Source organism: Corythoichthys intestinalis, chromosome 12, assembly GCF_030265065.1.
Source record: "Corythoichthys intestinalis isolate RoL2023-P3 chromosome 12, ASM3026506v1, whole genome shotgun sequence".
Classification (NCBI taxonomy): domain Eukaryota; kingdom Metazoa; phylum Chordata; class Actinopteri; order Syngnathiformes; family Syngnathidae; genus Corythoichthys; species Corythoichthys intestinalis.
The window spans coordinates 14,672,575-14,695,463 of record NC_080406.1 but is presented as its reverse complement, the minus strand read 5'-3'; the positions used below and the strand labels follow the sequence as shown (position 1 = coordinate 14,695,463).

Genomic DNA, 22,889 nt, shown 5'->3' with positions numbered 1-22,889 from the left:
GACTTTGAGCCCATAAAACTAGGACAGACGACGCGGAAGTTCTCCCTCGCTTTTGCAGCAGCAGGAGGGAGACGAGGCTGTCTGTGAAAGCAGAATGATACCGCCTGTCACTCATTTCTGAAACTACGACGAGTGGTCAATGTGGAAGAGAGGGAGGGACCAAGCAATGTCACTTCCCGTTCAGTTATACTGCGAAGCGGTCTTTGGTGATTCGTTCGGCAACGTCACTTCCCGTTCAGTAACCGAACGATTCGTTTGGGCGGGGAGGGAGATGAGGGGGGCGAACGATTCGTTGAACGATTTGTTTGAACGAATCTTTTTACTGAACGAACCGGAATGGATTCGTTTGCTCAAGTGAACGACAAATCTCGTCACTAATGTGAACAAGTAGTAAATTCCAACATCTAAATAAAGACAGATTTCTGACATTGTGTAATGGTAAACTTTTGGCAACAATTACTTACAGAGCAAATACATAAGTTGCACAAAAATGGCTTTAAAAGTAAGCCATTCCTAACGTATAACATTACTACACAGCAAAAACATAACTCCTTAAAACCAGTTAAATTCTGTTGTTTTCAGTGTAAATCTATTGGAAATAAGTGAAATTAACTGCCAGCACTTCAAGTATATTTCACTCAGATTTCTTGAAGAAAAATAGCCGGGTGAAAAAAAGCTTAACAGCCTTATTTTAAGCAATAAATTATTATACATAATTCTAAAAAAAAAAAAAAAAAACTTGTCAGAAATGTTCTTTATTCAAGAATATGTATGGTTCAAAACATTATTTGAAAGCACTTTTTTTCTTGGTTTAGGTGAAAAATGACATTTTTTTAGATGTTTGGGCTTAATAAGAACAAGTAGCAATATTTAGTTCAAGTACTGTAAGTGGAATAATCTGGCGCATTCATCTGTTAACTAGTCTTCAACACTCAAACAAGATGGGGAAAATTATTTGACTAGATTTAAGAAGAATGATCTGATTAAGACGACATAAATTTAAAGCGTACTGAATGCATTACTGACTGGATGACTTCTTTGTGTGGTTTGGTGCATGTTAAAATTATCAACTAACCACTGTGCCGTCATGATAAACATGCTTTCTTGACATCACTTGTGTAAATGTCCGTGGTAAAACTGATTTGATCGGCATGTCTTTCAAGAAGAATCGTGGTCGTATAAACTGCATTATTTTTTCATCCAGGGGTTTGGCTATCGGGTCATTTCGGGAATTTCCTCCCGCCTGTGCCCTTCAGTCCGCCAAATTAGCACCCGCGCCAGGCCTCGGTATAGACCCTACTCACCTACGTCTCAAAATGGGCGTGTCGCTGTTTCCGGCCGCCATATTGTACCTATTTTTTATACCTATTCTCATTGTTTTCAATTAGTCGAGCAAGTTATAGAGCAATTCATGGAAGCCCCGGTGTTATCTGACGCTGTAAACTCATTGGATGCGTTGCATAAACGGCGTTACGTGGAAAAGCTTCAGTTTATCCATTCGCCAGATCCGTATTTGATGCCTAAATCGATGTTTTTTGACCGGCTGCCTTCGCCGTCTCTGCCTGACCCTGATATTTACAACTATCTTGTCCACACAAAATCAGCCTATTCTCACGAAAGTTTGAAAAACTTTAAGAGCTTGGAGGCTTATAAATTAGGGCTGTCAAACGATTACAATTTTTAATCGAGTTAATTACAGCTTAAAAATTAATTAATCGCAATTAATCGCAATTCAAACCATCTATATAATATGCCATGTTTTTCTGTAAATTATTGTTGGAATGGAAAGATAAGACGCAAGATGGATATATACAACATACGGTACATAAGGACTGTATTTGTTTATTATAACAATAAATCAACAAGATGGCATTAACATTATTAACATTCTGTTAAAGTGATCCATGGAAAGAAAGACTTGTAGTTTTTTATGAAAAATGTTAGTACAAGTTATAGAAATTTTATATTAAAACCCGTCTTAATGTTTTCGTTTTAATAAAATTTGTAAAAATTTCAATTAAAAAAAAACTAGTAGCCCGCCATTGTTGATGGCAATAATTACTTACACTATAAAATCAGTCGCACCCAAGCGCCAGCAGAGGGCAGCAAAACTCCGCAAAACACAATTAACAAGTGGGCCTTTCACTCCACTGTCATTTAAATCTGTCTGAGCTGGGCAAGTGCGTTAATTGCGTCAAATATTTTAACGTGATTAATTTAAAAAATTAATTGACGCCCGTTAACGCGATAATTTTGACAGCCCTATTATAAATGCTACGTTGCTGGTTGGGTGAAACAGGTCCTCGTACACGAAAATTCGGCAGGAATCTTGTGCTCGGAAGGTGAGTTACGAAATTTTCAATTCAAAATCTTTTGTTCTTGCTAACATCCACTGTCAAGTCTAATGTATTTCATGTCATTTGTCAATGGAGCTAGGGCTTTTAATGTTTATATGGTTTAGCGATAGCACTCTCACTACATACAAATATAATATGTAATAAATATGAAATGCGATAGCACTACTCCAGATTGTCCCTAGTTGAATTTATTTTTTGGCTTTTGACCTCAATAGTGAAATTGTAAATTAATTGTATGACAACTGTCTGATTATCCCCTTATAATTATATATTTTCAGGTAGTTCATTCACAACGTCTGAGTGTATGTTGTCGGCGATTAGCCTAGCAATGATCTTAATTGTGGTTGTCAGCCCAAAACCCTCTAAATATATATTAAATGCATCTTACCAGATATAAAATGACTACTACATAATCTGTGGTAGTCGTTTGGAGCCCAGTTTTCTCGTCGAATTGCAGCAGTCAATCTCGGTCTCCTCTTCGGGTCTCTCGGAATACGGTAAAACTTCCAAGTCTCTCCGTCTATCTTCTCTGTTTTTGCAACCGACCACCACACACGACTTCACCATTTTGATTATTAATGTTAACGAGCAGAAAAACACGCCATAATAGGAGGAATTTACGAAGCGCTAATGCATTAACATGACGAGTATACGGACAACGTGGCGCGGGGGCGTGGCTGTGACGTCACGTGAGTAGGGCTATTGAACCGGAGTGGCGGCGGCAGCTAAGTTCGTACCGGATATACGCCCGCCCCGGCTGGCTCGCTGTGGTGTATTCGGCGCATGGCTCTGGTCTGCCCGCCTAGGGCGAGTTAGCAGCGGCGGCCTGCCGGACCGGCGGGCTCCGTCGGAAGACAGCTACTTGTCGACCGTCGGAAGACAGCTATTTGTCGACTATCGGTCTCGTGAGGTGTTTAGCCATAGATGGGAGTTTACCACCCGCTTTGGGCTGCGTTCCCAAACAATCTGACTCCGGGAGGACCGCAGCATCTCTGTATCGTCACAAGCCCCGTAACTTCCTTTATAGTTTATTTGTGTTTACAATAGCTTTAGCATTCGCGCTAGCAGCAGCCTCGTATTCGTTCCAAAAATCATTGTGATGCAGTTTTAAATGGCTGCTGGGTTCGTGGTGTTCAATGAGGACGCTTTCTTTATGCCTCGTGGAACTGTTTTGTAGATGGCGAGAGCGTTGTTTATTTTATTTCACACACGGGAAAAGCAACGCATGTTAGTGAGAGCACCTCAACACTGATGTGTAACACCACCTCCTCTATGACGTCGTACTCCTCAACCCCTCCTCCCACAGGGGCTTCAGAGAGGGGAGGGGTTGAGCAGGCGGCGGTGGAGAAAACTGCTTGGTTGCGCACATTTGGAGGGTAAATCAAGTATATAATTATCGGATAGCATTATCGGTTGATTTTTTATTTTTTTTTATCTGTATTATCTGTGTGACGTCATAATTGCCATTATCGGCCGATAATTATCGGTAACCGATATTATCGTGTATCTTTAATTGATAACTAAAGTTCATCATTATTATTGATATACAGTATTATGACATTTTGTATTAGCTGTTTTGTGGGCTTTTAAAAGTTCGTCTGAGGTTGCCTGTGTGATAGTAATATGGAGGGGATGGGGGCTTTTGTTGACTCATTTTATGGGGTATTACGAAAGTTATCTTCATTTGCTGTTTTCCTAAAGGCATCAAAGGGGGGGGGCAAACCTTCATTCAGATCCAAGATAAAATTGTATTTACATCGTCTTAGATGATAGGTTATTTCAGGCCACATCTCAAGCAAAGCAGCATGTTCATCATGCTTTTTGTTTAATCATATCATGTTTTATGTTTAGCTTTCTTCTACAGTCAAGTCAATAAAAAGAAAGGCAATTGGATTGAGAATGATTTGGGTTTAAGAAACAGAGTCATGATCCCTGAAAACATTGTAGGCGGAGGCTTTGTGTGAGTTAAAAACGGCTGATGGCATTTTAGAAAGTGTTTTTTAAAGATCATGTAGCGCCACAAGACAGTAAAAAAAAAAAACTAAACTTGTAACTGAATGATAGCAGTAGCAAGCAGGCGTAGTCATATATTCCACTGTGCGTGTGCAGTGTGCACAGGGTGGGAAGCTACTGTTTCTGGTAGTTGTTGGAAAACTTTTTTTTTCTTTTTTTTAACCTTATAGTTTGGTTTTGAGTGGAGTGTGGACTGTGACAAGCCTAAATTAAAACAGTTGATGTTAGGGCTGGGCAATCTAGGCAGTTTCATCAAGGTTAAGATTATTTTCTCAATTCTCTTCCCGATCCCCCTTTTTTAATTTTTTTTTAATCTTTAATTTTTTTTTTTTTTTAACTGGTAGTTTTAAATACGTCAATGAAAATATAACAAACTCGTGTGTACTGTTTTTTTCCTCAGCACAAAGTCATCTATTGTATTTTTCGTCGCAGTTTTTTACATACCATATTTTTCGGACTATAGGTCGCACCTTAGTATAAGTCGCACCAGCCATGAAATGCCCAACGAAGAGGAAAAAAACATATATAAGACGCACCGGAGTATAAGTCGCATTTTGGGGGGAAATTTACTTGATAAAATCCAACACATATAACAGATATATCATCTTGAAAGGCAGTTTAATATAAAAATAAAATAGAGAAAAACATGCTGAATAAGTGAACAGTTTGATGTTACATGATGCATGAACAACGAAATGCGAATATACTGTCGTCACCAGGACGCTACGGTTTGGTCCTGGCTATACAGCGGGTTAAACTCCCAAATGACGATGCTGGACGTCCGTATAATTTGCTGAGTCAATTTCATCCTCGATACCAAACAGGTTCGCATCAACGTAAATAAATGATAATTAGGTGCTATTATGGCAATGACACAAACGGTTAGCATGCTTTCGCTAGCATTAGCACATCGTTAAAAAACCACACAACTGGCTATAAGTGTCCGATCGCGGGTGGAAAACAAACAACAACAGAAAAGATGATACACACAGGCGTTGCCTGTGTAGAGATATTTTACAAGCATAAACAATGAATGTAGGTTCACAGCCGAGTTTCTCGCGCTTTCTCTCGCCCACTCGCTCAGAGACGCTGCATAGCTGTCCGAGTTCTTCTGGCGTGTGAGCGCTCTTCTTCGCGTAAACAAGTGCGAGTGCGCGCCCACTTGGGCGTGAAACTTCCACCAACTAAAAGCATGCATTTCAATATAAAAAAGTCAATAATACAATTGAACACCCATTGCCATAGGCAGAACGCGAACGTGGCCATTGCTATTAAGAGTTATTCAGATAACTATAGCATAAAGAACATGCTAATAAGTTTACCAAACCGTTAGTGTCACTCCAAAACACCAAAATAACATGTGAAATTATATAATGTGTTAATAATTTCACACATAAGTCGCTCCTGAGTATATGTCGCATCCCCAGCCAAACTATAAAAAAAACTGCGACTTATAGTCCGAAATATACGGTAGTTTGGTTCGTGTGGCTGATACTCTGGAGCGACCTATGAAAATGATTGTTTTTTTTTTTTGTTTGTTTGTTTAAAAAAATACATTTATGTTTTTCTGCTTCATGCTCGTACACCCTCTCACTCTCACTCCTGCTGCTTTTCTTGGTCAGCAGCACACACTGGAGTTTGCTACTTAAAGTTAACGATGATTGACAGGTTTGTAGCTTTAGTCTGGCGGGTGAAGGTGCTCTAGCTCTACAATCAAAGGCACAAATGTGTTCATCATCATTTAGTCAAGCTTCCTTGTCTAGAGGCTGTTCTCCGCAGCATGAGTATCAAGGCGCGAGTAAATTTGAGTGGACTCACTCATATGAATTATATAAATGTTATGGAGAGTGATTAAAAGTATGCCATTAAAGGTGATGCAATGAAAAATGTGGGTGCGCCCATGTTTTAAGAAAAAAGTTAGCGCACCAGTGCAACCAATGCTTAAAGTAAGTGTGCAGACTTGGCAATACATATCGCAATGTTAATTTTTTCCAGTATCATTCAGGCCTAATTTATATACAGTGATTTGAAAAAGTATCCGAACCTTTTGTAATTTCTCACATTTCTGCATAAAATCACCATCAAATGTGATCTGATCTTTGACAATATGACACAGATGTATAAAGTGTCTGCTTTAACTAAAACCACCCAAAGATTTTTAGGTTCCCATATTTTAATGAGAATAGCATGCATACAATGACTGAAGAGGGAAAACTAAGTAAGTAAACCCTCTGCCTAAGGAGATTTAAAGAGCAATTGAAACCAATTTTTATCAAACAATTTAAGTCAGGTGTGTGCCCAATCACTGGTAAGTAGTTTAAAGCTGCCCTGCCCACTATAAAACACACACCTGGTAAGAATTGTCTTAATGAGAGGCATTGTCTGATGTGCATCATGACTCCGTCAAAAGAGCTGTCTGAAGACCTGCGATCAATGATTGTTGAATTTTATAAAGCAGGGAAAGGATACAAAACCATCTCTAAAAGTCTGGATGTTCATCAATCGACAGTCAGAAGTTGTCTGCCAAAGGAGAGAGTTTCGCACTCTTGCTTCTCTCCCAAGGAGTGGCAATTCACCAAAGATGATGCCAAGAGTTCAGTACAAAATACTCAAAGGTAAAAAAAGAACCCGAGAGTTATGCTAAAGACTTACAGAAACCACTGGCACAGTCCAATATCTCTGTGCACACATCAACTATATGTAAAACTATGGCCAAAAATGGTGTTCATGGGAGGACTCCACTGAGGAAGCCACTGCTGTCTAAAAAGCATTGTTGTTCGTTTAATGTTCGCAAAAAGGCACTTGGACACTTCACAGAAACATTTGGCAAAATATTTTGTGGACTGATGAAACCAAGTTGAATTGTTTGGGAGTAAGACACAACATCATGTGTGGAGGAAAAATGGAACAGCTCACCAACATCTACACCTCATCCCCACCGTGAAGCATGGTGGAGGCAACATCATGATTTGGGGCTGTTTTGCTACCTCAGGGCCTGGACAACTTAGTTATTAAGGGAAGAATGAATTCAAAAGAGGATGGATGCTGCAACAAGACAATGATCCAAAACACAGAAGTAAATCAACTTCAGAATGGTTTCAGAACAACAAAATACACGTTCTGTAGTGGCCAAGTCGAAGTCCAGAATTGTACCCCATTGAGATGCTGTGGCATGCCCTAAAGGCAACGATTCATGCCAGGCATTCCAAGAATCTGACTGTACTACAGCAGTTTTGTAGAGAAGAATGGGCCAAGATTAGTCCTGATCGATGTCCCAGACTGATCTGCAGCTACAGGAAGTATCTGTTTGATGTTATTGCTGCCAAGGGGAGGGGCACAAAATATTAAATGTGATGGTTCACTTATTTTTCCCCCCTTCTGTCATTGTTTTCTAACTATCCTCATTAAAATATGAAAAACCTGTAAATGTTTGGGGGGTTTTAGTTAAAGCAGGCAGTTTTTTTTCATCTGTGTGATTTTGACCAAAATCCGATCACATTCGATGGTGACTTTATGCAGAAATATGAGAAACTCCAAAAGGTTCAGATACTTTTTCATACCACTGTATTTTTTAAGGGCTAAATAGTAACAAAATAATCCAGAAATACAATGGCATTGCCAAAAGATACAAGAATATGTACGTTATACTCCACAACTCCTGGAAAAAGCGGGAGAGGAAGTACTATAAAATGTATAGTACTATAACATGTTTGGAACTTTTGTTCAAATAAAACAAACACAAAAAACGGCGTCAGATCTGTATCGGCAGATTCTCAAAATCAGCTCACTCTGACATTGGTGCAAATTACGCGATCCGTACAACCCGAATCATTATATCATTGGAGTGACACTGATGGTTTGGTAAACTTGTTAGCATGTTCTTTATGCTATAGTTATCTGAATAACTCTTAATAGCATGTTCTCGGTTCATTTTTCAAATTTTTTTTTTGTGTCAGGGAACGTTAGCACGCCGTACACTAATCCAACCTGTTGTGTTTTATTCTATTTTTATTGTAAATTGCCTTTAGAGGTGACATGTTCTTGATTTTGGATTTTATCAAACGAATTTCCCCTCCATAATACGACTTGTATATGTGTTTTTATGTACGCATTTTTGGACTGGTATGACGCTTGTGTTGCGTTATGTTACGTAGCTGCTTAGGGTTCGCAGTACAGTTTTGTTTTTTTTCTTCATTGGAAATGTATGGGGAAGTTTTTGTCAAATTTTGGTGGACGTGTGCATTTTTGCCTAAAACTGACTGATAACTTTTGTGCACCTTGATTTTGTCATTTATTTTTTTATGTGTAAATTAGGTGAATCGAGCAAAAACTAGGACAAGTTGCATTTTGAAATAGTAATTTTTTTTCCCAGTGGTAATGAATCAGGCTTTTTTTTTTTTTTTTGCAACTGAGAACGTTAGAGGCAAAATCTACATCCTGCGTCATGTGACTTTTTGGAACGTTTCAAAGTTGGAACGGTTTAATCAGTCATAGGAGTGTGGGCTGTGTGGCGTGCCGAAAAAGTGGACAGATAAAAAAATATGCATATTAAATGTGGACAACTTATATGAATAACATTCTGATAAACGTGGCATTGAAATCTGGAAATGTTTGCTTTTTATTGGACGTCGACCCAATTCTGATTTTGCTTATGATCTCATTTGCCATCCCTATTAGAATTGGATGGGGTTCTTGCTTTGACATTAAAAGTCATCGAAACTTCCATAGCAAGCGTGTCAATATTGAGGAAGCGTGAGGAAGTAAGAGTTGATGTTTTGTTTCAATGTGTGTGAGTCCAACTTGAGTTTTGGTTTTCCTTGAAATGGATTGCACGTGTCCTCATGAATCAAATGCATTCAGTGTAGCGTAGCAACCATCTGTTGGACGTATGACTTTTGTATCACACACACATCGGGCAGCAGAGCAATGCTCCAGTCAGACACACTCCAGCAGTTTGCTCATCAAGCCAGCCAGTGAGTGAGTGAGCGAGCGAGCGAGAAAGCAAGCATGAGGGCGTGTTTGTGCGGCCAAAAGTGGTTGCTGGTCGAAGAAGGCGAGCAGCAACGAGGAGCGCTGGACATGCCAAAGTGGATGAGATTTAAACTGTTCAAAGAGAGCAGCAGAGTGAGTACATGCGCTGGTGCTACTATTTGCTGGGTAGATGACAGTAAACAATATCATTGTGGGCTATAGTGCGACTCTTTGACAGCATTAAACTATGCTGGAAGTGATAAGTTTTTAATAAAATGATCAATTTGTGGTTTGTTTGAAAAGCTATCTAAGAATAGTGTGTGAACTGAATTAAAAACAAACTTTAGTGTTCTAAACTAGTAATAGTTAAGATGCTTGAATAAATTGAAAGATCATATCTCAAGCATATATTTATTGTTAAAAGCATATATCTGCAAGTTGTAGTTCTTTAAATTTTCATCAATAAATGATTGCAAAATAGCTTTATTTGTACTCAATTTTTCCAAGTTTTTTGCATTTTGGAAAAAGGAAAATTAATCATTGATTACATATGCTAAAGTGTATCATAGTGCCGTGTTGACATTCACTTAGCGGATCGTAAAAGTGCAAGGCTGGTGGGACGGCATCGTGCATGTGTGTGTGTTTGGGGGGCAGATTAATGGTTAAACAGGGCGTGTGTGCACGCGCCTGGCAGGACCGACGTAGAGACAGGAAGCGGGCCATTAGCCACAGCCTCTGCGAGACGTCCTGAGTGAAATCTGAGCAACCAGACGGTTTGGCTCTTTTTTTCTTTTTTTTTTTTTTTAACAAAGTTCAACTAAAATGTTGAAATACAAGAAGTTGACATTTTAAATGCTTGTTGAACACATTTTGAGGAGAATCTAGAAAAATGAGCAGCTACAGTAGATGTACTTTTGTGTACATATACAATATTTATAAATGTGCTTATTCACTGGTTCTTTAAACTATACAACCTGCACAATGACATTGAAATATCTATAAATATTAGGCATGGGAAGGTATGAAAACCTTGAAAAGAAAAATATTGTAGGATCCCTGTGCGATTGCAGCTCTAAAATGTTTGAATTTTTTTTTTTTTTCCTAAATATTTGTGCAAATAAATGGTAAACAAATCCTCATTGAAAATGTTTCATTTTTAACAAAACAAAATTTATTTGGTACAGCAAAAGTAATCAAGTTAACAACACAAAGCTTGTACAAGTTTTTTTTTTTTTTTTTTTTTTTTTTTTTTGTCTTTTAGAACAGCTGTCAGACGAACTAAACAACAAACATGATAACTGCTTATAATACACAACAGAACAGTACCTTAAGTATATATATTTATATATTTTTTAAAATTGAGTACTGCTTTAAATGTGATTCAAACAATGCTACTAAGCCACAAGCTATAGATAGCTAGCTAATGATACCTATATATACTGTATACTAGCTAAAGTGGACGACACATGACCAGTTTTGTTTCTACCGCTATGTTGGCTTGAGATGTGGCAGCAAAAATGAATGACAACATGAACGCAAGCTTCGCTAATCATTTGTATCAACTTTATATTGAACTATACCAAACCATGTACACTTTTACCAATGCTAACTCCTAGCTCTTTGCAGTCGCTTCTTGAAAAAAGTTATAATAATGTATCATACCTCGAATTTGACAAACAGTGATGTCATGTGCCTTGTAAAACATATAGTTACCGTATGTTTGCACGTATTTAACACACACACAAGGCGCACCACATTATTGGGCGCATGAAAATATACACTAGCATGCATGCACGCTTGCGGTTTTGTTGTTGTTTTTTTTAAGGCAGCGGGAGCAAAACTGAGTTCACTTATACTTTATTAAAAGAATTTAAGAAAGTACTCACAAGCAACCTTGTCCCTTTAAGGTTCTCATGCGATTCTCACCTATGTCCGCTTTTTTAAAATGCTCAGTCAGACAGACACATTTTGGTACTCAGTCCACACAATAGGCGCGCTGCATTACTATGCGCACTGTCTATTTTGGAGAATTTTTTTGACGTTTAGGTACACTTTATGGTAGTGAAAATATAATATACAATATATTTAAAGCGACCACTCTTTTGAAGCGCATTCACAAGTAAGCATGTGCCAATATGAGATTCTGTCGGTATGATAACCATAGACAAAAATATCAGGGTTTCATGGTATTGCAATTAAAGCTTTAAAATGTGTTACTTTGAGATATGTGGGTTTAAAAAAAACAAACAAAAAAACTTTTTCATTGAACAGGATTTTTATTTTTCAAAACATATTAGCAAATTGGAACATAATTATGATGTTCAGTTAAAATACATTTAAATAATAATAATAATAATAAAAAATAACTGAAATATTCTAAATAACATTAAATGCAGTCCTTTAGGTGAGCCTAAACCCACAGCCACAGCTCAACATTATTTCCATCACAACAAAAATATTTTCCATAAAAAGCACGTGTGTCTTACATATATCATGTTTACATTATACACACAATCTATTTCTCACCACAGACAGTTCATAGAGGGAGAAAAAACACGTTTGACCTCGGTAGACACACTAAACACACTGGAGTTAACTCTAGTAGCTGGTGGGAAACATTCATGACAGTGTTTAAGTACCTTTAATTTTGTATAAATGCAAAATCATATTGGATGTATTGCCTCTTCGGTAGCCACCCTCCACAAACATGTTTTCCATGTCGGCTGGCCCTCCTCTAAGCCGCGGCAGTCTGTAACTTTTTTGTAGCAGAAATATTCACATACCAGCGATTTCGTTTTCTTCAATGGGGATAAAAGTTCAGGAGTTTCACCTCCTCCAGCCATCGTGTAGCACAGCTGACTCAGTGACCTCACTGTCTGAGCAGCAACCGGTGGGGAAGGGTTTAGCCCTACAGGGATTTTCCCCTGCATTTTTGGGACATAAAGAAATAGCTAATACCTTAGGGACGGTATGACGGAAATTTTTTGTGGTTTTGAAACCTTGACAATTTCATACCACAATATACCTTGAAACCAGTAATCGGCACATGCCTATTCACAAGTGGAATATCTGGCTCCCCCCAGCCCCTGCCCGTCTTCGTTTTTTTCGGTACAGTCAAATTTGTCTTTAGTAGTAAGATTGTGGTTGAAACAACCCCTGAGTAAGAGTTGAGAAATGTTCCCGTCGGCTTTGAACTTTTCACCCACTGGGTTTAGAAGGGCTGCATGGCCCTCCATTTAGCCCCCAAGCCAAGTTTGTGTGTGTCAACTTAAATTAGGGTTAGGCATTGGGATTCTAGTTATAAAGTCGATTCCAGAATTTAGCATTTAGGCAGTCAAATACACGCTAAACGAACGTGTCATAGTACTATACCCAAACGTTTTGAGACTGTTTCTCATCGTACAAAATGGTGAAGTCTCTCAAAACCTTTGATTGCGGGTGTACACGAACCATGAAGCCTTTTCAACCAATCAGATGCATGAAAATGTTCAATTGTAGAAAAGACACAGGTAAAAGTATGGTCAATCATGAAAATGCAAACCAACAGTAGAGATATATTCACCAAAATATAAGTCACATACAATGACAATGACCAAAGATCTGTGACGTCATAAACAAAAAGTCAGTTTTGTAAAAAAGAAGTCAATATTTTGTGTCCTTGTATATCGCCAAAAGCAATCAAAAATTAAAATTTTGATCTTATTAGCCTGGCTGATGAGTTAATGTCTGAATTAGGGCTGTCAAATTTATCGTTTTATTACAGTTTATTATTACCGCTAACGGGCCGCTCAAACAGATTAAAATGACAGCACAGTGTCATGTGCACTTGTTACTTGTGTTTTTTGGTGTTATGTCGCCCTCTGCTGGCTCTTGGGTGCGACTGATTTTATAGCTTTCAGCACCATTGTGTAATTATTGACATCAACAATGGCGAGCTACTAGTTTATTTTTTGATTGAAAATTTTACAAATTTTATTAAAACGAAAACATTACGAGGGGTTTTAATATAAAATTTCTATAATTTGTACTAACATTTATCTTTTAAGAACGACAAGTCTTCCTATCCATAGATCGCTTTAACAGAATGTTAATAATGTTAATGCCATCTTGTTGATTTATTGTTATAATAAACAAATACAGTACATATGTACAGTATGTTGAATGTGTATGTCAGTCTTGTGTCTATTTCCATTCCAACAATAATTTACAGAAAAATTTGGCCAATTTTATAGATGGTTTGAACTGCGATTAATTACGATTAATTAATTTTTAAGCTGTGATCAACTCGATTAAAAATTTTAATCGTTTGACAGGCCTAGTCTGAATGTGACTTCCTTCTTTTCTTAATTGACTTGCTGCAGTTGTTGCGTGAACTTATCTTCTCTCATGTTTTTTCCACGAAAGGCTTTTCGTGTCAGCAGTAATTTGATACTTGAGGGGCGCAAACGGGATTCATGCGCCACCACGTCTGATCATGTGACTGTATAACAGTGGCTGTGGTGATGGGTAACATGGGCTGTCCCACACTGTGAGGTCATAGTTGGAAAAACACGTCATAGTTGGCGCGGCAAACCCAGACTATTCCAAGCTTTTTGGAAATCCCCCTCCCATGTGTCATGAAGCGCTCATTCATTCATTCATATGCTTGTTGTTTTTGCTGATAAACAAAAACTCATTTAGCCAACAACTCAGGCATGTGGAGTGGTAAATTCAAAGGCTCGCTGTCCAGAAAACCACAAGGGCAATAAGTAAAATCAATAGTGTGATTGTGAAGCGAGCAATTTCATTCACTGTGGTGCTGTCACGCTGCACCCTTGAAGCATATGACCCTCACAAGCCGGTGGTGCACGCACGTGTGCTTCCTGTTGTGCAGAATCACATGACAGCTAACAACAAAGAACACCCACTGACAACAAACACGAGAGTTTGATCAAACTTGTAGCTCGAGAATAACTTAGAATAAAATTGTTACATGTTGATGACCTTTCATCTTAACATAAACGAAAAACATTCTTTTCTACAGTTTAAAAAAGTTTCCAGGTGTTGTGATGAATGACGTCGACTTATCACACAATGGTTAAAACTAGGGTTGTTCCGATCATGTTTTTTTGCTCCCGATCGTTTTAGTTTGAGTATCTGCCGATCCCGATATTTCCCGATCCGATTGCTTTTTTTTTTTTTTTTTGCTCCCAATTCAATTCCAATCATTCCCGATAATTTTTCCCAATTATATACATTTTGGCAATGCATTTAGAAAAAAGTGAATAAAACTAGGACAAATATATACATTCAACATACAGTACATAAGTACTGTATTTGTTTATTATGACAATAAATCCTCAAGATGGCATTTACATTATTAACATTCTTTCTGTGAGAGGGATCCACGGATGGAAAGACTTGTAAATCTTAAAGGATAAATGTGACTTTGTATATTGTGACTAAATATTGCAATCTAGTGTATTTGTTGAGCTTTCAGTAAATGATACTGCAGCCATTTAACTTCTGCCCAAATGCATGATGGGAAGTGCAACCATGACTGTGCATAGGGGCACCAATTGATATATCTTCTCTGCGTTGGGAAAGAACATAAGGTGTTAAGAAAATGATCAACTACTACCTTTCTTCCCCACATTGCCGCCCACGTTATTTAATTGCTGAGAGAGGTATTGTAAGGCTTTAGCCACATAAAAAATGGCTCCAAATGTCAAAGTTCTCTCTACTCATTGTACGCTGCCTTTAAGGGCTTTCTAAAGGTGAAACGGCGTCTTTATAGATTGAACGCGACAATGCGTGAGTGGGTCGTGCAGCGCATGCGTTAATTAATTAACGTGATTAATTTAAAAAATTATCGCCGTTAACGCAATAAATTTGATAGCCCTACTTTAAGCCAAAACTACTCAGGATGAGTGTAAGACATTTTGTCTGCAACGTTAAATACAATTAGAAAACGATTTAAATTTAAAAAAAATATATATATATATTATAAAAAGGCATGTCCGATATTTTTTTGCCGATTCCGATACTTTGAAAATGACGTGATCGGACCCGACATCTTTAGTTAAAACTGATTGGCAAAGGGCATTTTGTCACACAAAGACTGAGTTTGCTGAGCGAAATATGGGTGGTTTCATCTTTGACATTTTCTGCTACAGACTTCCGGTTTAGACAGAACACCATGAATTGCGGTTGAAGGAGATAAAGTTTTAAACGGCCTGTAAACTTTAAAATTAAACCAGAGGAACCCACAGAATCCCCAAAAATTGATTCAGCGTGACGTAGATGACACTCCGGGACTTTCTGTGCTGTGCTTGGTTGTGTGAACTCCTGAAAGCGCCGATATGTATGCTTGGAAGTGGAATGTTTTGAACAGCGTCCAGCTTCAAAGCGCCAGTGTGGATTTACCTTGCCAAAAGCCTTAAATCGAAACCAGCAGCAGATTTAAAATTTAGCTCACAGCTTTAACCCTAAAGGATCCACCTAAGATTGCATATTTTTTCTTATCACTTCATTATCTGTTCGTGGACAAAATTCTGACAATCTGTGCAGCCTGTGTTAACATGGGGTGTAGAATGATACGCCGGCCACTTAAGTGACCAAAATGAGGCAAAATTACAAATATTAGTTGCCGAATGCAGAAGGGCTGACATGGATTTTGTTATTATAAGGAAATACTACAAGGTATTCTTCGCCTGGTTAGATTATAGTTATGGTATTATGATTACACAAACAAAAATAGCATGTCATTCTTTTGGATTGCAGATATTGATTTCATTAAAACTTTTGGACAACACGATTCCAGTTTGTTTTATGTCCAACATTTGGTGCATGTGCAAAACAGGTCTGTAAATCTAAATTAATAAAATTATTAGAAAAATATTAATGAAGGTGGAGCATAAATCGAGCCTTCCATCATCAAGGTAGAATGCACGTAGTCACGTTGATGGATATACTGTTCATCAAAAGTGTTGTTGTGAGGCGCATCAATTTGTCATCCCTTGTCTAACAGCGTTTTCCACCTGTAAACAAACGTACAAAAAATGTGTAAGTAAATGAGTGTTTGTTTTTTCTATTTCTTTGTCATTGAAGCTAATGCAGTGCTAATAATGTCTTAGCTGTGACACAAAACAGAATTTTAGTCAAATTGAACATAATTGTACCTCCTATTTCTTTGTGGTGGCACTGTCTTGGTTCCACATATGCCTTTGTGGACACAAAATTCCCATAGTCACATATTAGGACACATTCAACTGGTCCTTCGAAGCTTTTTAGGTCCCTGATCGCGTTTCTATCCACTGCCATTAAATGAATAAAAAACAAAACTATTTTGGTTGTGCCCACTCTTAGGTTAGGTTCATACTGCAGGTCCTAATGCACGAATCCGATTTTTTTGTGTTTTTACGACTCGAGTGAAGCATTAACTTGACGGTCTGAACGTGACAGCTCGCATAGAAGTGTACCATTTCAAATTCGATCTGGGTCACTTTCGTATGTGGTTTAAATCCGATCTGGGCCACATTTTTCTAGAATGTGGCAGCGGTCTGATCTGTGAAGTCTCCCAAATCGGAATTCATGTAGCAATTTGGTCAGTAAAGAGCGAGAGCAGCACGCAAGACGGTAGCGATGTAGCTGTTCGTTAGCGATAGCGCCTAGCTTGAATTCTGTTTCTACTACGTAGGAGGTGGGCTTGACCATAGTCATAAAAAAACATACAAAGAAGGATAAGCCTGATAATGCTCGGTCTCTTACTGTACGTCAAATGAGCAATATTTCAGTATTGCTTACGAGGCAGAGTCAGGGCAAACTGAAGCACACACACGTAAGGCTTATGTATGTGCGTCGTACACGCACAGTGCGTAGCTATTTGTTTTGATGCTTCTGCGCATGCAGGTCAGTTTGCTGAGCTTCCAGATTACAAATGAATTGCATTTATTAAACTTCACACTTGTACCCACCTATGTTTCAAAAAGCTAATTCTTAGATTTATTGAAGGATTTTTTTAAAAACTGTGCGTGTCTTTTTGTATATAAATGCCCTATGATAACTGTTGCGAGTCAAATGGGATAGGCTTCAGATCTCAAGTGACCCGGTCAGTGTTGTTAATCTTACTTTTAAAAAGTAATTAGAGTTACAAATTACTTCTCCCAAAAAGTAATTGCGTTAGGAACTCAGTTACCTGAATGTAAGAGTAATTAGTTACTTGGCAAAGTAACTGGTGATAATTTTCATGAAACAAAAAAAACAAAGCAAAAAAAAACAAAAAACAGGTCACACAATGTGAAGTTTAAAGGGTTTTTGGGACAATTGGCCCTAGCCCAATTCTTTACCCTAAACTTAACTAGACACAGGTGTATTGCAGATATTGCGATAACTTGATAGTAACCTTTGCTATGTTTGGAAGTCATTTAATGTTGTGAATCAACCGTTAAAGTTGTTAAAATTGCTCCCTTTGTTGCATTAGTTCCTTTCTGACTATTTTTGATATGTGTAAGTTTTAAAACTGTTTACTAACGCATCTAGTTCTTTATTATCCATGTTGCTAATGCCGCCGTGTCTGTCATTTGCATCTAGTTCTGTATATATGTGATATCTACCGAAGCATCATGTGGGCGTAGTTTGTAGGCTATCGGCTACAGTCAGGTATTATTGGAACCACCTAGCATAGTAGCATCGCATTTGCAACGGCATTACACTCGCTTGCCTCCTCCCCACTCCTGCTCTGCTCTCTCGTCTCCGTGAGTCAGTCTTTTTCAGACTTTTCTCGCGCCAGTCAACCAACATCGTAACGCATAGTAACGCACGCCTTTCCCGCCTCAGTAACGGTAACGGCGTTGCTAAGATGAGAAAAGTAATTAACTAGATTACTCACGACTGAAGAAAATAACGCCATTAGTAACGCAATTATATTCTAACGCTGTTATTAACAACACTGGACCCGGTGAAGAAAACTGATTTATGAAAAAATACAGTACAATAGCTAAATAATAAAATGCTTTATAAAAATTATAACAACAAAGCTAGTAAGCCGATAGCCTGCAGTAAATTTACCAATGAACATTTACTGTAGTATATATAAACTAGGTTACAGCAATTAGCATATAAGAGCTAACGAGGTTGCCTCAGTCATCCAGAATAAGTCGACACCGTTGTGTTGTTGTCAGGTATAAAGTAACCTTCACCTGTAGAGTAGCTTGGCTTTCTGGCTGTTGCTACGCGACCTTAAGCCCAGCAAAGAGCACCTGCTTTCACATATTAACACACTCTCTAGTTAACATCTTAAAAGGAGAAACAAATGATTTGCATCCTTACTGATTTTTTTTCCCAGACAGTCTCTGAAAAGTAAACGTTAGCTTTGTATCTTGTGACTGTTTGCAGTTAGACAAGTGTCCTTGCAAACACCATATGAGACTGCAAACACTTGTAAGACACTTCGAGGCATTTTTTGTTCTAATTTTAAAGAAGCACCCGTTTGTTTGGCTGTGTTGCTTGAACACGGAGGACTCATTTCCTGTGTAAATATTCATGCTAATCCTAACTTGGGGCATTAAGATGACACTTAGTTCACATGAACATTAGTAGTAGCAACATAACAGTTGTAACTTGTAGGGCATATCAATTTTGTCTAAAAGGTATGCCAAAGCAATAGGTAGAGAGTAGGCTTGTGCCGGTATGCGATTTTGACGGTTTGATACCCTTAAGCAAAAATACCGCGGTTTCCCGGTATCACGGTATTGCAATTATAGCTCAAGAATGTGTTATTATGAGATGTATGAGTTAAAAAAAAAAAAAAAGTTTTCCATTGAACAGGATTTTTTTTTTCACAACATATTTGCAAATTAGCAGATGTTTACAGTACTGATAGACTTCACAAAAGTAGGCTAATGGTGGAGAAGACACTAGTTAGCCGTCTTGGCATGGTAACTAACCAAGTTATCTGCCTCGTTAACAAGCTTACGTTATAGTATTTGTTTTACCGTCGCTAGACACAGTAAACCAGCTTGAGTGAACTCTCGTAGCTGGTGGGAATCGTTCATGACAACGTTTACGAACCTTAAATTTTGGTGACGGATGATGATCACGTACTGAAAATGTGAAATCATGTGGGAGGTGTTGCCTGCACATCCACTGTCCTTCCTCCTCTTATCCGCGACCGTCTGTTTCTTTTCGGTAGCCGAAGTACTCCCATACTAACGACTTTGTCTATTTTTGAGGGGGGAAAAAGCTCAGGTGTACGGTCACTGACAGACACAGGACAGAGCAACACCTGGAAGGGGATGGTTGAGCACTGACTGCCATGAATTTCTTGACACATTTTATTGCTCCTGGTGCTGTGTCACCAGTAGGTAGATGGCAATGTAGTGTAAAGCGCTTTGAGTACCTTGAGAGGTAGAAAAGCGCTATACAAGTATAACACCATTACCATTACCTCAAAAATAGCTAATATCGTAACTACGGTATGATAGATAATTTTAGTGGTTTTGAAACCCTGACGTTTTCATATCACGGTAAACCTTGAAACCGGTAACCGTCACATGCTTAGTAGAGAGATAATATAGTAATACATAAACTACTATTTATTCAGTATGCAAATACATTACATACTGTATATCTGTAAAAGATTTATTTTGGAATAACTTCTTAGGAATGTTAACAATTCACGAAAATGTAATTTTGGTTCGGTGTCTTGAAGTATTCTTGAAGTATTCGGTTAATTTTGAGCCCGAAAATGCAGGGGGAAAAAATACTGAAAATGCATTGATTTTTTTATTTATTTATGTATTTATTTTAATGTAATCAAAGGAACTTGTAAATGAATTAAAGTTTCATTCATTGTATTTGTTGTTCTCTAATGGGCAAGAACCAACAAACATACTGAATCCGCATGTGTACCTGCGGTTTGATAGTCAACAACACAACCAGAAAGTCACTTAGCAGAGTGAATATTCTTGCTAAGTCTCCAAAAATAAAACTTGTGTTGTGAATGTCTCAGGGAATAGGAATCAATCTGTGGGGAAGTCCGCAAATGTGAACTGCAACTACACTACATATGCCATTTGCTATCCCTGCTGAATGTGGCCAAAAGGTGGACTTTATCCAATTGGTCAGTTTTGATTAGGGCATTGAAAAGGAAACAATTCGAGGTCAAGCCAGTGAGTCAATGCTATTTTCAAGGAAGACTGTTTTTCTCACAAATAACCAGTCAGTCTCGGTTATTGGGTATCGAGTTCATATCAATACCTCACATAAGGTTCCTACAGTATGTGAATGAGTACAATACCAATTGTGGTCTCATATTTTAGCTCACTGAAGTCACGATTTTAGACAATACAAAAGTTGAAATCACCCAAACCACATATTTTTTGTCCATTTGCTTCTGACTGACACAGGATCTGATGTATTGACACAGGATCTGATGTATTAACTCAAACATGCAAGCTCATTGATCATTTAGAAGCCTTATATTAATTGCATGACTCTTTCTGTCTGCAGCTCTCTGGGGGTTGTGAGTTGACGGTGGTGCTGCAGGACTTCACAGCAGGATGTAGCAGTGAGATCTCTGTCAGCACCGGTAAGCATGCATGCCCATGTCCTTGTCAATTTGTGATTGCTTATTTTCTAATGACGACTTGTCTCTCCTGCTCCAGGCCAGACAGTGGAGCTGCTGGAGAGGCCCAGTGAGCGACCCGGGTGGTGTCTGGTCCGGACCACCGAACGCAGCCCGCCTCAAGAGGGTCTGGTCCCCAGTTCTGCCCTATGTGTGTCCCACTCGCGCTCCAGTGTGGAGATGGACTGCTTCTTCAACTCAGGGAAAGGTAGGCAGAATATTGCATAGAATCATTTGAATCTGTTTGAGGTGGGGCGTTTAAGCGAATTGATACATGTATCGTATATGTATCGTGTGAGTGATATTCTATATGGTAAATATGAATTGAACATTTGTAACATTTTAATACTGAGAAACCTTTTGGGTCTGACTAATATACATTTTTCTCTGGTTAAACTGTTACCACGATGAAATGTTCATTAAACTTTAATCAGCAGTGTTATTGGTAATACGCTAGGTCAGGTGTAGGGAATGTAAGGTTCTCGAGCCGAATCTAGCTCTTTAGATGAGAGCATCCGACATCTTAAATGTGGAAGAGACTGGCTCACCTGAAATGAATCAGCTGTGTCGAGCTGCTCGTCCATTGACACATTGATCTTGGATGCTTCAAACCCATGAGATGACACATATTTTGCCTGCTTGAAAATATGTATGTATATTTAAATGATTGCATTGTAGTCATAGGCTGATAAAATGCATCTCAGTATTTTTTAATGTCTGACATTATGACTGAATAGGTATTGGAAATGCTGAAAAAAATGTGCGAAATAGTAACAGTATGTGTGTATAGGTGGGGTGTTTGCTTGTGTGCTAAACACATGCAGCCTTGTGTTTTCTCATAACTGCAGATGCCTTTCAAGTGTTCCCACCTATGTCCTGTACTGCCTCCTGTTGTTGCTCATGGGACATTGCAACATTGTTTGTGTCTGTCATGCTAATGAACACATTTTGTTGCCTTTAAAAAAAAAAAAAAAAAGATGGATCTATGACAGACATCTTTTTTTTTTTTCTTTTGCTCATGTCTTAAGAATTCCAATAAGGGTATCCAGTCAAATATAAATGACAAAAAATCCCCGGGATTACATCCCCAATTATACTAACACCATCATTAATTTTCTTTTCTTTTTAAGCAGACAAGTTCAAATTGTAATTAGCCCTGATTACTGTGCTAATGAATGACCAGGAGGGGTGTATGTTTTGTGCACACGCTGTGTAATGACTTTGTGATGATTTTCTCTGGCAAAGTGTTACTTTATCACTAAACCTTTTGGATGACACTTTTTGGCTCATGTATATCACACTATGCAAGCTAACATACAGTATGTCGTACACAAATCTATACACTCAAACTAAATTAAGTATATCCTCAAAGTTAGTGAACTTTTAGAGTTTAGCCATCATTAGTTAAAATGTTCAACTCATCCATATAAATTCATCCGATGATCTTCTTTTTTCCTTTCGGCTGGGTCGCCACAACGAATCAGTTTTCTCCATCTAACCCTGCATCTTCTGCTCTCACACCAACCTTCGGGTCGTCTTTAACTACATCCATAAACCTCCTCTTTGGTTGTTCTCTAGACCTCCTGCCTGGCATATGGAAATCCAGCATCTTTTTGCCAAGATACTATCTCACTTATAATAAGAAATGCCATGTATAAGATACTCGAAGAATATGTTACATTAATTGGAAACCTTCAATCTCATGCTGCTTTAACGCATCCACAGTGCTGCAACTGCTACAGAGCATATAACAATATTGTTAGGCATATAATCTCACTTTGGGAAAAATACCCATTACCACAGCATTGCTCATATTTATGCAGAAAAGCCTTTTCATACTAGTGGTAGCAGCGCACAGTTAGCCGCGCAGAAAGCCATTGAAGTTTGCCAGGCTTTTTGGTTCACTTGAAAAGTGTCTCTCACATCTCACCTGCTCAGCTAAA

General features: G+C 38.3%; 1 protein-coding gene across 3 annotated transcripts in view; it reads left to right on the top strand.

Annotated features, from left to right (window-relative positions):
• The window catches only part of kalrna (kalirin RhoGEF kinase a), a 288,022-nt gene that overhangs the window by 173,960 nt on the left and 91,173 nt on the right, over nt 1-22,889 (top strand). For all 3 annotated transcript variants that reach the window (XM_057853377.1, XM_057853375.1, XM_057853376.1), the window contains 2 exons: nt 20,832-20,910; nt 20,987-21,154. In XM_057853377.1, the coding sequence (XP_057709360.1) occupies nt 20,832-20,910; nt 20,987-21,154 (247 nt within the window). The remainder of the gene's footprint in view (nt 1-20,831; nt 20,911-20,986; nt 21,155-22,889) is intronic.